Here is an 18,497-nt window from a genome sequence, read left to right on the forward strand (position 1 = left end):
CCATCCTCTTTACATGCAAAAATCACCTTCTCAGCTCTCTAAATTATACCCTTCATCACCCCACAGAGCATTTTCATTTCTACACTCCAAATTCTTTGCATGATATTCACACCTCATGTTGCTCTCAAACATGACATCTCCACTGATTCTAACCTCCTTTTCATTGCAGCATTTAAAACTCATGCATCACACACACATAAAAAGTGTTGGTACCACTAAGAACAAAAGGGCACAAATACATTGTGACTGAACAATACACAAATAACCTGCAAATAGAAGAGAGAGGCTTATGATGACGTTTTGGTCCTTGGACCATTTACAAAATCACACTAACGCAAAAGAGTGAGGGAACCAGTATTTATAGGCGAGGGGAGACAAGAACAGGACCAAGAGAGGAAGAAAAAGTAGTAGTAGTAGTGGTAGTGATAAGGATGGTAGTGGAAGTAGTAGTAGAAGTAATAGTGGTAGTAGAAAGTAGGGAGAGCAGTTTAGTGGCACAAGAAAGAAAAGGGAATGGAGGGTGAAGGGAGGCACAGAAGTAATGGTAATGGCAATAATAGTAGAAATGGAGTGGTAGGCATAGTAGTAGTAGAAGTGGCATCAGTCTAAAGACATAAAAAAAAAGAAGCCCTGCAGGAGAGCTAAGGGCACACAAGGGGTAGGACCAAAAACACACGAGGGTGGAAAACTGAAGGACAGAACACACAAAGGGAGAAGAGAGGAAAACAAATAAAAATAGAAAAAAACTGGAAAGGAGAAGAAAGGATCAGGTCAAATTATGAGTGTTCTAAGGGTTGGAAAATTGACAGTGCAGTGAGAAAGGAAGGCATCTTCAGAAACAAAGCCAGGACTAAGATTCATACAAGGAAAGTTGTGTATAAGAGATGCTAGAAGTAGGGGAGACAGTTTTAGCAGAGAACCAGTCAGTAGGATAGATGACTGTGATCTCTAACATGGCAGAAAAAGAGTATTATTGGTGTTGATAAGCCTAACACTTTTTTGTGTTCTTTGAGTCTGTCAGAAAGAGAGTGGCCAGTCTCTCTAAAGTACGTATTGGAGAGGACAAGACGAGCATGAAATAGTGTAGACATCAGGGGCATCCATAGCAGAAGTATGAACTAAATTATGTACTTTGAAGGCGAAAAGTAAATTTGATGTCTAAGTAATGGAGAGAGTTGTTGAGATCAGAAAGACTGGAAATATAAGGAAGGTAGAAAACAGATTTCACAGTAGTTTGGGATAGAGGAAAGTTTATTTAGCACATGAAAAGGAAGAGTTTATGAAGTCAGAAGAGTAGCCCTCTTGATGACATTCTCAATTTTCTCAGAGAAGGCCAAGATTTGGCTTGTTGCTTGCCCAATAGATTTTAAACTTATTGCATATAAAAAATACGACACCTTTCATGTTCATACAGTACAGACCAGGCCGCGGGGGCGTTGGCCACCGAAACTCTCTCCAAGTATACTCCAGGTATTAAATAAAACTACAGTGCCTGAAAACTTCCTTTTTAAACAGTGGTTCTGACTGTAATGTATATCATGATGGATGATAAGCCATATAGTGACCTATAGTACTGTGATGGATAAGCCATATACTGTGACCCACAGTACTATGATGGATAAGCCATATACTGTGACCTACAGTACTGAGATGGATAAGCTATATACTGTGACCTACAGTACTGTGATGGATAAGCTATATACTGTGACCTACAGTACTGTGATGGATGAGCCAGATACTGTGATGGATAAGCCATATACTGTACTGATCTACAGTACTGTGATGGATGAGCCATATACTGTGACCTACAGTACTGTGATGGATGAGTCATATACTGTAACCTACAGTACTGTAATGGATAAACCATATACTGTGACCTACAGTACTGTGATGGATGAGTCATATACTGTGACCTACAGCACTGTGATGGATGAGCCATATACTGTAACCTACAGTAGTGATGAATTTTGAGCCATATACTGACCTACAATACTTTGATGGATAAGCCATATACTGTGACCCACAGTACTATGATGGATGATAAGCAATATACTGTGACCCACAGTACTATGATGGATGATAAGCAATATACTGTGACCCACAGTGCTGTACTGTACTTTCATGGATGATAACTATAAATTATGGCCTACAGGTGATAAGAATAACAAAAAATTTAGGTAATGAAAGACTGGATATCAGATTGGAGGAAAGGAGTATGAAGGAAGTGAATGTATTCACATATTTGGGAGTGCACTTGTCAGCAAATAAATCTATGAAAGACAAGGTGAATTACAGAATTGATGAGGGGAAAAAGGTGAGTGGAGCACAAAGGAGTCTGTGGAGACAAAGAATGTTATCCATGGAAGCAAAGAGGGAAATGTATGAGAGTATAGTGGTGCCAACACTCTTATGTAGGCATGAAACATGGGTGGTGAATGTTGCAACAAGAAGGCTGGAGGTAATGGAGATGTCGTATCTGAGGGCAATATGCGGTGTGAATCTAATGTAGAGAATCCGTAGCTTGGAGATTGGGAGGTGATGTCGGGTTTCTAAAAGTATTATCTGGAAAGCAGAGGAAGGGCTGTTGAGGTGGTCTGGACATTTAAGGATGGAACGAAATAGAATGAAGGGCACATAAAGGAAAGGAAGGCAGGGCAAGAGTCAGCCTAGGAAAGTTGGAAGGAGGGGGTAAAGGAGGTTTTGTGTGCAAGGGGCTTGGACTTCCAGCACACAGGCATAAGTGTGTTAGATTAGAGTAAGTGGAGATGAATGGTTTTTGCAACAAGACATGCTGTTGGAGTGTGAGCAAAGTAACATTTCTAAAGGGATTCAGGGAAACCAGTTAGCCAGACTTGAGTCCTGAAGGTGGGAAGTACAGTGCCTACACTCTGAAGGAGGAGAGTTATGTTGAAGTTTTTTAACTGTAGTGTAGGAGTGCCTCTGGCAAGACAGTGATTGAGTGAATGATGAAAGTGTTTCTTCTTTTCTGGGTCATGCTGCCCAATGTGTTAATAAAAAATAAAAAAAAACTAACTTTGATGGATGATAAGCCATATACTATGACCTACAGAACTTACTTTGATGGATGGTAAGCCATTGTTGATTGTGCAACCATAGCATTAATCTTATCATCTTCACTGCCATCCATTCGGGTTAAATCCGTCACCTAAATATATACAGCATATATAAGTACAGTAAATTAAAGTCCTATACATTACTGTACAACAGAGATTACCTATTTTACAGAGAATGCTTTTTAACATCTGTAAAACTATTCCTATATGTATTTCATGTTGGCTTTGCAAGCTATTACCCCGAGTCTTCTTAATTATAAAATACTGCTTATTAAACTGTTCCAATAATTGCAAAATATAGCACCTCTTGTTAGTGGATTTTGGCAATTTTGGACAAAAAATTAGCCAGACAAACACGAAGCACAGGATAAAATGGACAAAAATATAGATTTTATCTGTAGCAATAATATCCACTTGTCTTCTGAAGTACTGGACTATGTTCAATGGCTTTGACATTTATCCAGTACAGGCCAAGGTGGCCATGTCCAGGACCTGTGTTTTCATCATTCCTGAACTGTAGGTCATCCTTGCCAGTTTACTGTTTGTTCTCTGAAACACACACTTGTCATTCAGTCTTTAATTTTTCCTGGATTTAGTGTTTTTTGTGATTATTAATGTATTAAGCAAAGTGTAATTAACACTGGCTTCTAAAACAAGTGGTGGTGCCAGGAGGAAACATGATGTTCTCAGTGTTAAGCAGAAAAATTAATAAAAATGGTTGGCTCTGGCATCTCAGTGGCATTGGTATGTGAGGAATATGGTGATAAGAAACAATGTTTGATATCCATAGAAGCTATCTACATTTTCACTAGTAGAGCCTTACAGCTCCTCCAACACAAAATAAGCTACTCTAAGTCACCACAATCAATCACAGCAGTTTACACATCTTTCCACCACAAAAAGGTAAGTAAAACTAATGTAAACTATGTACAGTGCTATAAAATTACTATACAGCACAGCACCGTAGTACTACCGATTACAATACCTGTATTCTTAAGCATCCTGTTCTCTTCTGAAGTATTGGACCAAGTCCACTAGTTCAGAAGAGAACCAGACAATCATGAAAAATTAATTTCATAATTCGGAAATTTCAGACAATCGACAATATCATACACCCCCTCTCCCCTCTACTAATCAGTTAGAGGGTTCACTTATTCTTTTATCTTAGCATTACTACTACATCTACAACAGCCATATCCATATCAATATTTTTTAAATTTTAACTGAATATGCCATTAACCTGGTTGAAGATGCTAACACCTATTTCATATTTATTTTTTTTACATCTAATTCACGAATTTTGTAAAGTAGAGCAAATGATAAGTCTTCACATAACCACTCCAGACACCTCACTCTCTCCCTTTAAAACCATGTGTCCAATATATATTAGCTTGATAAAGCTCCTGATGAAACACAGCTGCAATAAATATCATAGCATTGCATGTCTATTTATTTAACGTACTATCGTCCTGCCAAGTGAGTGTAAAACGAAAACCTGCAATTGTTTTACATGATGGTAGGATTGCTGGTGTCCTTTTTTCTGTCTCATAAACGTGCAAAATTTCAGGTATGTCTTGCTACTTCTACTTACACTTAGGTCACACTACATATACATGTACAAGCATATATATATACACACCTCTCTGGGTTTTCTTCTATTTTCTTTCTAGTTCTTGTTCTTGTTTATTTCCTCTTATCTTCATGGGAAAGTAGAACAGAATTCTTCCTCCGTAAGCCATGCGTGTTGTAAAGGTGACTAAAATGCTGGGAACAAGGGGCTAGTAATCCCTTCTCCTATATAAATTACTAAAATTAAAAAGAGAAACCTTCAATTTTCTTTTTGGGCCCCCCTGCCTCTGTGGGATACAGCCGGTTTGTTGAAAAAAAAAAAATTGTTAGAAGTGTCACCAATAAAACATCAGCTAATGAGTTGATCATGATCACTAATAATTAGGGTTGACTGAGCTTACTGACAACTTTTACTACTACAGTAGGGCCCCGTTTTATGGTATTCCGCTAATACGGACATTTCAAATTATGACCAAAACTCGCTATATGGCTCCCCCACCTGACTTTCTAATACGGTCACTGCACCCCACCCGGTTTGTTTACATTTTCCGCGAGCACCACGTCTCTCAATTATGTCTGGAAACTTTCCAAAATTTATTGTTATCTGGCATTTATATGTATTTATAAATGGAAAAAATGGTGTTCCACTTTCTGGTAGTAGCCTGGAACCTAACCTACATATAAGTGGGGTCCTACTGTATTTTAATAAGGAAGAAATGCTAAACCCAAAGGAGTCATATAGCAAATGGGGAATGGGGATGGGGTATATCAGGTTCAATCCAAGGAAGGGGAGAATAGATCAAATTCCTTGGATCAAGATTCCCACACCAGCATAAAGGCACATCCTTCAAGGGTATTTATAATTATTAAAAGGTGTGAATCTAGTAAGTTTAACTACTGCAGGATTATGGTATTATGTACCAATACTAGTGACTGTCAGCGACCAAATACATATATTGTACCTGTACTATTGTATCTACCAATACTAGTGATTGTCACTGACCAAATACAATACAGTATGCAATAAAAGCAAAGTAAACATGTGTTATTACAATACTGTATACAAAAACAACCACTGTGAAAAAATAACGAACTTCCAAGTGCTTTCATGATTTCTCACATTATCAAGGACCTGATAATGTAAGAAATCCCAAAAGTGGTGTTTGGAGGTACACTATTTTTTCACAGCACGTAGTTGTTTTGCACAATACAGTATATTATTGCACTTTATTACTATCAACATTCTGATTAGTTATGTATACTAAATGAATCATTCTTATAATCATTCATATTTTTATGTTGCTACAGTATATTCATAGGAAAGCGCTAAATCCCCAGGCGTCATACAACACATAGGGAGAGAGAAGTAATCAGGTTTGACCCAAAGGAAGGGAAGCCCCAATTCCTTGGATTAAGAGCCTTTCACCAGAATCAAGGCCCTCCCCCCACCTCATTCTTGAAGAATTATGCTACTACAGTGGAACCTCAAATATTGAACTTTCTTCGTTCCAGACGGCTGTTCGAGTGCTGTTACCAAACAAATTTATTCCCATCAGTAATAATGTAAATTAGATTAGTTCATTTCAGACCCTCAAAAATACACTTATAAAAGCATTTACAAAAATACACTTACATAATTTGTTGAGTTGGGAGCAGTTCGATATTTGAGGTTCCACTGTATTAAGATTCAACAAGTATGGAGTTAAATTTCATTTTCAAATTTTAAAACCTATTACTAGGATACAATAGCTAAAGTGTCTAAGATAGTTCACCAATCCATGAAGTGTGTTTTATGTCTTATTACTCATAATCTGTAGCCGAGTTTAGTTATCTACAACATATGCGAGGTATTATCGGATTTGGGAGACCTGGTGTGGAACCAGATCATGAGAAAAGTGATACCTATAACTGTCTACAGCTAATTGTATGTTAGCCTAGCTCCTGGAACCATGACTTTCATACAATAATAAACTGTTATTTACAAGGTTGGTCCATGGATCCACAATTTGTATACCACAATACATCCTCAAATGTGATAGGAAGTCTGTTATATAACTACTATGGTGACAACTGATTCAAAATAAAACAATGTTCAATTACTACTGTAGTACAGGAAGCATGGATGTTTAAGAAGCATTCCTCCTCCTTTTTCCACTGTACATAAATTCACTACTTTATCTCCCAGATTTCTCTTGGCATACGCCTCTTGCAGATGCTTAAGTATAGTATACTATTAGAATAATAACTATCACATGCAGCTACTGTATTAGCTTTCATAAAAATCTAATCAAACTATCAAACTACCTTTTTTCCTACTATAGATAAATTTTTATGTCTAAATATTTTTAGTTTAAAAAGAAAAGATTAAATTGTTTCGCTGTATCATACAATGAAATACATTAATGTACCCATTGTTGTTAAGAGCAAACTAGTATAAAATACAAAAAATTTCATCATGGAAAACAAGAAACATTTAAAACTCACCTCTTTGATCTTCCTGTCAATTTCAGCAGCTTCAGCAGCATCTTCTGTCTGTTGGTAGAAGACAACCTGTAGAGACCTGCTTCCCCCCACCCGAGCGAGTTACCTTCACATCTCTATTATGCCAATAATACTACATGTTCTTCTTGCATTCCCCACACTCAATGTGTCCTCCTCATTGTCAAACAAGTTTATTATCCATCTGATTACTTCATAATTAATAAACAACATATTAGGAGACAAGTTAACCATTTTCTTTTTTTTCTTTTGCAAAGACTAAAAAAAATTTCAAATAAAATATTTCAAGTTCTGTATCTTTGTCTTGTCTGCATTATCCTTTTTTCAAGTATGGAAAGATTCCTTTTCTCTTATGTAAATCTCTAACATTTTGTTTACCATTTAGTGCACAAAGGCTAAAAAAAAATAATTTTCAATTATTTGTATTATTGTATATGCATTTTAGTTTATAAAAACCCTGGATATAATTTATATATTTGTAAGTGACCAGGAATGTGCTAACCAACTGCAGGATGTCTACTCAGAGTGAAGGCTCTAGAAATATTACCTGAAACACTAACCTTACTAAAATACTTAATGAAAATGTGAGACGACTGGCTTGGCCATTACAAAACACAAAATATGGTCAACACAAAATATGATGCTACAAATAGTCAAGCGCTACAGGCTCAAGGGTAACTAAACATCTTCCTATTCATATATAATTAATCTAATACTGTCAAGTTTACTCATATAATAAAATACGTATATTAGAAAATTCTAGTCGTATAGCCATTTCTGGTCACTTGATCCCATGATTTGTATAAAAAGCTTGGATATATGAATAACCATATGACAAGTTCAGTTTTTCTAGTTACTCTATACCTAAGGAGCCATTATACAGCCACAATTATCACTGTTTAGAATAAAATTCATGTGGTTAATATAGTACTGGTCAATACTGAAGTTTTCTGTGCAGTACACAATCTTAACAAAGAGCAAAATAAGAGCATTCCATGTAAGATATACAATACATAGTTTTTCAGTTAAAAGAAACACACATGCAAGGCATCAAATTCAGGATAATTAGATAATATTACTAACTTTTCAGTAATCAATAACTAAATTACTATAACTTATCACTTGCAGTAATATTAAAATATAGAAAACATAACATTAATACCATGTACAGTACCTTATACAGTGGACCCCCGACTTATGATATTAATTCATTCCAGAAGTCTGTTCGGGTGCCATTACCAAACGAATTTGTTCCCATAAGGAATATTGTAAATTAGATTAGTCTGTTTCAGACCCCCAAAAATACACTTACAAAAGCACTTACAAAAATACACTTACAAAAGCACTTACAAAAATACACTTACATAATTGTTTGAGTTGGGAGCTGATCGTAAGTCAGGGGTCCACTGTATTTGCATTAAGTTAAAAAACAATGAGCAAAGTAATAGAGAAATCTCTCTTTTATTCACAATTCATTTATTATAGAAACAGTACAGTACTTTATATTATTTAAAAGATGATTTTTTAAAAAATCATTAGTCTGAATATTGCACAAGATAGGGAGGGGGGAGAATGGGGGGTAACAAGAGAATGTAGGAGATAGAGGGACTGAATAAATTTTCCAGTAGTTAATGCTAAACACATATCTGGAGAAATACAAGAAATGCCCTTGAGATTTAGGTATAGTGCACTAAATATTTTTAATCTCGTCATTGTGTGCTATATATAAACTACTTTACTGTAATGCCAAAACAAACTACCATAATTCCCTTTCCTCATCTACAGATCATCCTTTGATGATGCTCAGTATTAACTTCACTTTACTCCCAGTGAAGAGAAAATATGTACAGTATTAATTTCTAGTTATGTGTAGATTTGAATATGATTACTGCATAACTATTTACTGCTTATGAAAAAAAGTTGCTGTATTATGATATATTTTATGCTAAAATAAAAAATATATAAAATAAATTACAGGCAAGTTTATCTCTCTCTCTCAAATGATATAAACTATAAACAGCACCTCACCCTCTCACCCAGTCTTCCAGACACAACTGAAGTTCTCAGTTAGAAGCCGAAGTATACTCTCCTTCTTTTCTGTTTTTTACTTCTGTCTTCATTTGTTTCTGGGTCACATTAGTTATGTTTATAATACATATATATATATACATATAACATATTATATAATAATATATTATACATTACACTAATAAGTTACCAGTATACAAGGTGTTTACAGTGTTTGATACAAAGCATCTTGTGTATCTCCTGATTAAATTAAGCGTGACTCAAACTTTCCACTACAACAAGCTATAATACCACTAATAAATTTAGTTAAGCCCACAATAACCAACTCCAATTCAATATAATTTAAACAAAATATGTATCCAGTTTTACTGATACTGCAAACAAATATCAGAATATCTAATTAGGATAATAAAGTGTTTTCAGCCCCATTATTCTGTATTTAATTTAATGAACAATAAAGAAATATTTTCTTTGCATAAAAGGAATTACTGTACATACATAAATTTATTTATTTAAAGGCACTGAAATACTGACAAAATAATTATGGCTTGTACAGACGACAGTGCAACAGGCATTAAAAACACAAATCTTACAAAAATTTATTCATATGAGAATGATAAAAACCATAAACTTTGTTATATTTCGCCGAGTAATTTGACTGTAATACATATAAAAATATCCACTAATTACCACACAGTCTTTTATAAAAAAAATACCCTAATGAGCAGAGAATTAATATAAGGGAAAAATGTTTCACAAACATTGTTGAATATTTCACATACGAGTGTAAGATGTTTCTTGTATGAGCGCATTATGTTTCTTACACGAGAGTATATGTTTCATACATAAGTGTAGAATGTTTCACACTTGTTTCAACAATAGCATGAGGGTTGAATGTTCAATGCAGCAGGCTGACACAGGTCAGGATGGTAAACTTTTTCCTGCAAGTCAAATAAAAATTTGTTCATCTCACAAACCTCACTAGTTCTGAGCATTAATATACTATACACAATACCCTTAGTTCAGTACTGTATCTTAAATAAAATTTCATTATGTATTTAAGCTATTTTATTAATTCACAAGAAAGTGTTAAACCCTTCTGAATCATAAACTATTATTATTCAAGCTATAGAAAAGTACAACTCAAAATGTGATTATCTGCCATAAACTCACATTAGTAAATTTGAAAACAAGCACTAAACCCATATGAGTCAAACAGTGCTATGGTGGATTAAGTTGCAAGTGTTGGGATGAGGGAAGGTGTGGATTAGTGAGGGTGAAAAAATGATCATCATAGTTGGTGCTATAGGTTGGTTGAGAAAGAAACTGCATTAAAAGTGGGATTCTTCAAAGAGGGCAGTCAGAATTGGTGTCAGGGTAATTAATATTTCAAAAGTGAATTCAGCACTCTCTTTGATAGAAGGGCAGTCTATTAATATATAGTTAACTGAACTATCTGGCAGTCATCACACAAGCACTAGCTATTTGTCTGTGGAGAAACTTCTAAAGGTACGACTGACTTATTGTGTCTGAGAAGTCTAGGAAAAGAGCACACGTACGTACGTGTGTGTGTGTGTGTGTGTGTGTGTGTGTGTGTGTGTGTGTGTGTGTGTGTGTGTGTGTGTGTGTGTGTGTGTGTGTATGTATTTATGTATGTATGTATGTATGTATCTATGTATGTATGTATGTATGTATGTATGTATGTATGTGTATATATATATATATATATATATATGTATGTGTATATATATATATATATATATATATATATATATATATATATATATATATATATATATATATATATATATATATATATATATATATATATATATATATATATATATATACGTATATTAGTGTGTGTAGAAGAGAGGGAGATTACTTCCCGGTAAAAGTAGGTCTTAGACAGGGATGTGTAATGTCACCATGGTTGTTTAATATATTTACAGATGGGGTTGTAAAAGAAGTAAATGCTAGGGTGTTCGGGAGAGGGTTGGGATTAAATTATGGGGAATCAAATTCAAAATGGGAATTGACACAGTTACTTTTTGCTGATGATACTGTGCTTATGGGAGATTCTAAAGAAAATACTTTCATCATCATTCAACACTTTCACCTCACTCACACATAATCACTGTTTTTGCAGAGGTGCTCAGAATACAACAGTTTGGAAGCATATACATATAAAGATACACAACCTATCCCTCCAAACTGCCAATATCCCAAACCCCTCTTTTAAAGTGCAGGCATTGTACTTCCCATTTCCAGGACTCAAGTCTGGGTATACAAAAACAACCGGTTTCCCTGAATCCCTTCACTAAATATTACTCTGCTCACACTCCAACAGCTCGTCAGGTCCCAAATGCTATTTGTCTCCATTCACTCCTATCTAACATGCTCACGCACGCTTGCTGAAGTCCAAGGCCCTCCATTCTCTCTAAATGACCAAACCACCTCAACAACCCCTCTTCAGCCCTCTCACTAATACTTTTATTAACTCTACACCTAATTTCTACACTCCGAATTTTCTGCATAATATTTACACCACACATTGCCCTTAGACATGACATCTCCACTGCATCCAACCGTCTCCTCACTGCAGCATTTACAACCCAAGCTTCACACCCATATATGAGTGTTGGTACTACTATACTTTCATACATTTCCTTCTTTGCCTCCATAGATAACATTTTTTGTCTCCACATATACCTCAACGCACCACTTGCCTTTTTTCCTTCATCAATTCTATGATTAACCTCATCCTTCATAAATCCATCTGCTGACACATCAACTCCCAAATATCTGAAAACATTCACTTCTTCCATATTCCTCCTCCCCAATTTGATATCCAATTTTTCTTTATCTAAATCATTTGATACCCTCATCACCTTACTCTTTTCTATGTTCACTTTCAACTTTCTACCTTTACACACACTCCCAAACTCATCCACTAACCTTCGCAATTTTTCTTTAGAATCTCCCATAAGCACAGTATCATCAGCAAAAAGTAACTGTGTCAATTCCCATTTTGTATTTGATTCCCCATAATTTAATCCCACCCCTCTCCCCAACACCCTAGCATTTACTTCTTTTACAACCCCATCTATAAATATATTAAACGACCACAGTGACATTACACATCCCTGTCTAAGACCTACTTTTACCGGGAAGTAGTCTCCCTCTCTTCTATACACCCTAACCTGAGCCTCACTATCCTCATAAAAACTCTTTACAGCATTTAGTAACCTACCACATATTCCATATACTTCCAACATCTGCCCATTGTTCCCCTATCCACTCTATCATATGCCTTTTCTAAATCCATAAATGCAATGACAACTTCCTTACCTTTACCTAAATACTGTTCACATATATGCTTCAATGTAAACACTTGATCTGCACATCCCCTACCCACTATAAAACCTTGCTCATCTGCAATCCTACATTCTGTCTTACTTAAATAAATAAATGTGTGTGTTTCTGTCTTACTTCTAATTCTTTCAATAATAACCCTACTGTACACTTTTCCTGGTATACTCAGTAAACTAATTCCTCTATAATTTTTACAATCTCTTTTGTCCCCCTTCCCTTTATATAAAGGGACTATACATGCTCTCTGCCAATCCCTAGGTACCTTCCCCTCTTTCATACATTTATTAAACAAAAATACCAACCACTCTAACACTACATTTCCCCCTGCTTTTAACATTTCTGTCATGATCCCGTCAGTTCCAGCTGCTTTACCCCCTTTCATTCTACATAATGCCTCACGCACCTCCCCCACACTCGTATATATATTTCCTAGGTAGTAGGTTGGTAGACAGCAACCGCTCAGGGACGTACAACAATCCTGCCAAGTGAGTGTAAAATGGAAGCCTTTAGTACTTGTTTTTCATGATGGTAGGAATGCTGGTATCTTTTCTGTCTCATAAACATGCAAGATTTCAGGTACGTCTTGCTACTGCTACTTACACTTAGGTCACACTACACATGCATGTACAAGCATATATACAGTGGGACCTCGAACTTTAATTTGTTCCAGAAGGCTGTTTGAGTGCCAATACTGAGCGAATTTGTTCCCATAAGGAATAATGTACATTAGATTAGTCCATTTCAGACCCCCAAAAATACACTTACAAAAGCACTTACAAAAATACACTTACATAACTGTTTGAATTGGGAGCTGTTTAAAACTCAAGGTACCACTGTATATACACACCCCTCTGGGTTTTCTTCTATTTTCTTACTAGTTCTTGTTCTAGTTTATTTATGTCCATAGGGAAGTAGAACAGAATTCTTCCTCCGTAAGCCATGCATGTTGTAAGAGGCAGCTAAAATGCCGGGAACAAGGAGCTAGTAACTCCTTCTCCTGTATAAATTACTAAATTTAAAAAGAGAAACTTTCGTTTTCTTTTTGGGCTCCCTTCCTTGGTGGGATACAGCCAGTTTGCTGAAAGAAGATATAGATAGACAGATAGAAGCTTTAAGTGGTTGGTCAGAGAATGTAACATGTTAGCCCTTTGACGACTGTCGCAGGCCCCTTTCTGAAACTGTCATTCAATGTCGCAAAATTTTTGAAAAAAAAAAAAAAATTATTTTTTCTTATGAAATGATAGAGAATCTTTTTCCGATGGTAATGACACCAAAAGTTCGAAATTTGGTCGAAAACTCACGGAATTACGCTACCGCGAAGTTAGCAGTCTCAGCAACATATACGTATCGGCGATTTCGCCGACTTTGAGCCCTGTTTTTAGCCAATTCCGTTGTTCCAGTTGACCAAACTCATAGCTATTTCTTTAGAACTCCATTTTATCTATCAGTTGAGTACAAGAAACAGCCCATTTACCGATTTAAACTACCCAATAAAGTTGTCAGAAATTGGCAATTTGGCCAATTTCATGCAAATAAAAAAAGATGCCAATTCAAAAATAGGGTCCAGAATAAACAAGGTTGTATATCTTCTGTTCATTAGTCACATCTCTAGGCCCCTCTTATATTACTATTGCTTTCTATTTTGATTTTTTATTCATACAAAAAAATACAAAATTTACTGGTATGCAGACTACTGCATTATTTTATAAATGGTATAAATAATATCAGTGCACTAGTGAAAGAATATTAGATTTCCCAGTTGACGTGTATTGGACGTGTGGTGTGATTTGCTTACTCCTGAACATTGGTAAAAATTGAACGTTTCTGCTACTTTGAGCCCAGTTTCAAGGTCGTTTTCATCGTGAAAGTAATGAAAATCATCTCTTTTTCTGTAATATGTTTTCCATTTTATCACCTAAGATCATGAAAACGAGAATACAACGATAAATACTATATGAAAATACACCTCAAAGTCGGCGTTTTAATCCAAAAAAAACGGTCAGTTTTTTTTTTCTCATTACGCACTGTGTGCTGCAGGATTTTTTTATGTGGTGCACACTGACCACACAGACCCATTCTCTCACATGTGGGCCTACCAGCTTTCTCCTGCTTGATTTGAAGCCGTTAGAATTTATGAGTATATATACGTCAGAAACAGTGGCGCGTAAGACGTATTTATACGGTGTAAACAGTCAAAGGGCTAAAGGATGGTAGGTTTCAGAGATCTTTGGGATTGTGAAGAGTCAAAAGGACATCTGAAGAGAACTTTGCCAAGTGTGGGGCAGTGATTGACAGATGGTGAAGAGGTGGGAACAGCAATGTTGAAAACTAAAAGAGTTGAACACTGGAATAGGTGTGTGGGAGGTGATCACAGGTTAGGTCATTAAGATCCATTTCTCCACACAGTGGACATCCTGCCTGTGATTTACAATATTCTGTTGGGTGACCATAGTGCCAGCTTTGAGACATTGTTGTGGTGTGAGTTTGATTTGCCTATTGCAGTTACTGGCCAATGTATACTAAGGGGCAAGTTCATGGTTTTTGTATGTCAATTTAGTCATACTGGTTGAGCATTTTCTCCAAGACAGACAAAAAATTTGAACAAATTTTGAACCCTAGTAATAGAGGGGCATTGCACTTACGTCTTTGTACATCTGAAGCAATCTGTAGAAATGTTGGGATATGACTACACGAGAGATTACAACCATTACAGTTCAAGAAAAGACTGAGTGATTATGTACAGTCACTGCATTCCTTCAAAAGGTGTGGAGCTGCACTAGTTTATTGACATAGTCAACATCGTAAACCGATGATAAACATTCCATTTTTTAGAGGATGGAAGTAGATATCTTGGCTGATGTGTGTCAAGAAGTCTTGTAAGTATGTAGTCTTTCAGGTATACGTTAGGATTCATTGTTTGCAATGAAAAGTCTTATAAATGTTGTGTTTTGAAGATTTCTATCACTGGGAAAGGTTCCCAAGTGCAGTGTTTCTTAGTGTGTGATCAAGGCGTTTGTACTGCATTAGTGTCATATATCTTCCGTTGCTTAACATATGGCTTTGAGCCATTCTGTCCACTGCAGTGCAGATGATCAACAAATCACTGCACTGTGGAAGAAGCCAGTTCTATGGTTAGGTAAGGTGGGGGTCAGAGTACCAGAGGGGACAGGTTGAAAGCCAAAACAGGGCTCATGCAACAAAGTATTTAACAAAAGTAGCTCTAGATTCTGAGATTCCAAGGCCACGCAGGGAGATCATTAAGGGGCTGTTGTCACTAGGACTCCAGGAGAATTAGACTGCCTTTTTTTTTTATTTTTAACAAGACGGCCGTCTCCCACCGAGGCGGGGTTACGTGTAATTACAATTTTGATTTGCTAAGTACAAAGATAGCCACTATCATGCTGGGGCATTTTGGGCAGACTAATCCTAACACATAGTAACTAATTAAAACTAAATGAGATAATAAGTACATAGAATCTATATTTAAAACTAGACAAGACGTTGTGGTTAACTGTTTTACAAACTTGTTTAAACTTAATACAAATGTGAGGAAGTAAGGTGGAGCAAGGTTCCATAAAATAATCTTGAAATTGCACACAAAATCTATATTACAAGTAATGGTTCAGGTGGTAATATTTTATGAATTGGCAGAATTAAAAGCCTAAAGGTCACATAATAAAACTAATTAGCAGATGTTTTGGTTGATTTGGTTAATATTGAGAGATAAGATTATTTTTTAGCAAAGTCCTAAATTTATAAGTTGTCAGGGGATCCTTGACCTATTCCGATAGCGAGTTCCAGATCTTCAGGCTCTTTATGTGCAAAGCATTCTTGCATAGTGAGAGACTGACTCGAGGGATACTGAAAAGTACCTTGTATTGTGACTGTGCATTCTGTTGTAACTGTCAAGGAGTAGCTTTGGTGGAGGGTTTACAGTGGAGTTTAATGTTCTGTGTATGTAATACGCACAATAATATGAATGTATGTCATCATCATTCAACACTTTCACCTCACTCATACATAATCACTGTCTCTGCAGAGGCACCCAGATACAACAGTTTAGAAGCATATATAAAGATATACTATAACATATCCCTCCAAACTGCCAATATCCCAAACCCCTCCTTTAAAGTGCAGGTACTTCCCATTTCCAGCTATATAATAATCACCGGTTTCCCTGAATTCCTTCATTAAATATTACCCTGCTCACACTCCAACAGCTCGTCAGGTCCCAAAAGCCACTTGGCTCCATTCACTCCTATCTAACACGCTCACACGCACTTGCTGGAAGTCCAAGCCCCTCGCCCACAAAACCTCCTTTACCCCCTCCCTCCTACCATTTCGAGGACGACCCCTACTCAGCCTTCTTTCCCCTACAGATTTATATGCTCTCCAAGTCATTCTACTTTGATCCACTCTCTCTAAATGACCAAACCACCTCAACAACCGCTCTTCAGCCCTCTTAATACTTTTATCAACTCCACACCTTCTCCTAATTTCCACACTCTGAATTCTCTGCATAATATTTACACCACACATTGCCCATAGACAGGACATCTCCACTGCCTCAAGCCGCCTCCTCGCTGCAGCATTTACAACCCAAGCTTCACACCCATGCGAGTGTGTTGGTACCACTATACTTTCATACATTCCCTTCTTTGCCTCTATGGATAACATTTTGTCTCCACAAATACCTCAATGCACCACTCACCTTTTTTTCCTTCATCAGCTCTATGATTAACCTCATCCTTCATTTATCCTTGATAAAAAAAAAGAGAGAACCAAGTTATAAGAAAAAAAGAAAAGAAACCATGTACCCACCCTGAACCACCTTCACCTCCGCTGCAACAGGCAGTGCTGTTATTCCTTTTACACCATCTGGTGAACACCATCAGGATAGCAGCTCCAGAAGTGACCCAGCTAGGATTAGCAAAACTTCCTGACTAGATGACAGCCCTAACCATGCAATTATCTTTCAGTTAATAATACGAGTGAACAAACCAGAATAAATGAAAGGAGTCATATACTTTCAATTGTCACTACTGAATCTGCAGGTAACCTCCAGTAACACTTCAGTCATCGGAGGTTCTGCCATATGGCTCACCAAGGATCATAGACATGCCCTAACACTGACTAATTTCCAGAGTAGAGCAACACAACCACCACAGCAATAACAATGAAATTACATTTAAACAGGGCTGAGAGTTGTTCCTTTTCCCTGTATAGGAGCTGAATTTTACAATAGGGGAAAATTTCCCACTAATAAGGCTAAATGAAGAGAGGGAGGGATTGTTGAATATTTAGATTCAATCCTAAGAGAGGACAGGAAATCTAATTCCTTGAATCAACAACCCCTTCACTGCAAAAGGACCTGCCTTTAATTAAAGGGGGATAAATATAAGGAATAAATTTTTGCCTTGATGGTCATCATCAGTAACTCACTGCGCCATTATGCTGAAAGTTAACTGATTTTTTTAAGTCGATTCAGTATTTTTACCCTTTCTAAATTTCATATATTTAGAGTTGCTGCAATATTTTTATCATTAATGATTATCAACTTTAGTGTACAACCATTTGAAAAATCCATGTTTCACAAAAGAAGAAAAAATTATTTCCAGAAATAAAGGTGGTGGTGGTAGTGAAAGAAAATGCAGTGGAACCTCAGTTTTCGTTTGCCCTGGTTTTCATCAAATTTGGCTTTAAACGACTTTTTCCATCAAAATTTCGTCCCAGTTTTCGTTCATCACCTTGGTTTTTGCCGGTCTGCCGTACTGAACGTGTCCGCCTGCCCGCACCCACACAAAGCACCCCATGTGTTCTGAGTCAGTCTGGCTTTGTTTCTTGAGCGAGCATTACCCTGCACATTCATTCAAAACATTTCGTAATAATCCATTGTATTTGTGCTTGTACATTGAATGCGACTGCTAAATAAGCCACCATGGGGTGAAAGAA

The 18,497-nt window shown here is 36.5% G+C and overlaps 1 protein-coding gene across 3 annotated transcripts in view; it reads right to left on the reverse strand.

Moving 5' to 3' along the window:
* Window positions 1-18,497, reverse strand: part of snama (something that sticks like glue) — a 101,333-nt gene that overhangs the window by 30,342 nt on the left and 52,494 nt on the right. For all 3 annotated transcript variants that reach the window (XM_053785682.2, XM_053785681.2, XM_053785680.2), the window contains exons 5-6: window positions 7,128-7,175; window positions 3,078-3,166 (exon numbers count right to left, since the gene is read on the reverse strand). In XM_053785682.2, the coding sequence (XP_053641657.2) occupies window positions 3,078-3,166; window positions 7,128-7,175 (137 nt within the window). The remainder of the gene's footprint in view (window positions 1-3,077; window positions 3,167-7,127; window positions 7,176-18,497) is intronic.

The sequence above is a fragment of the Cherax quadricarinatus genome, chromosome 35, assembly GCF_038502225.1.
Source record: "Cherax quadricarinatus isolate ZL_2023a chromosome 35, ASM3850222v1, whole genome shotgun sequence".
In the NCBI taxonomy this organism is placed as follows: domain Eukaryota; kingdom Metazoa; phylum Arthropoda; class Malacostraca; order Decapoda; family Parastacidae; genus Cherax; species Cherax quadricarinatus.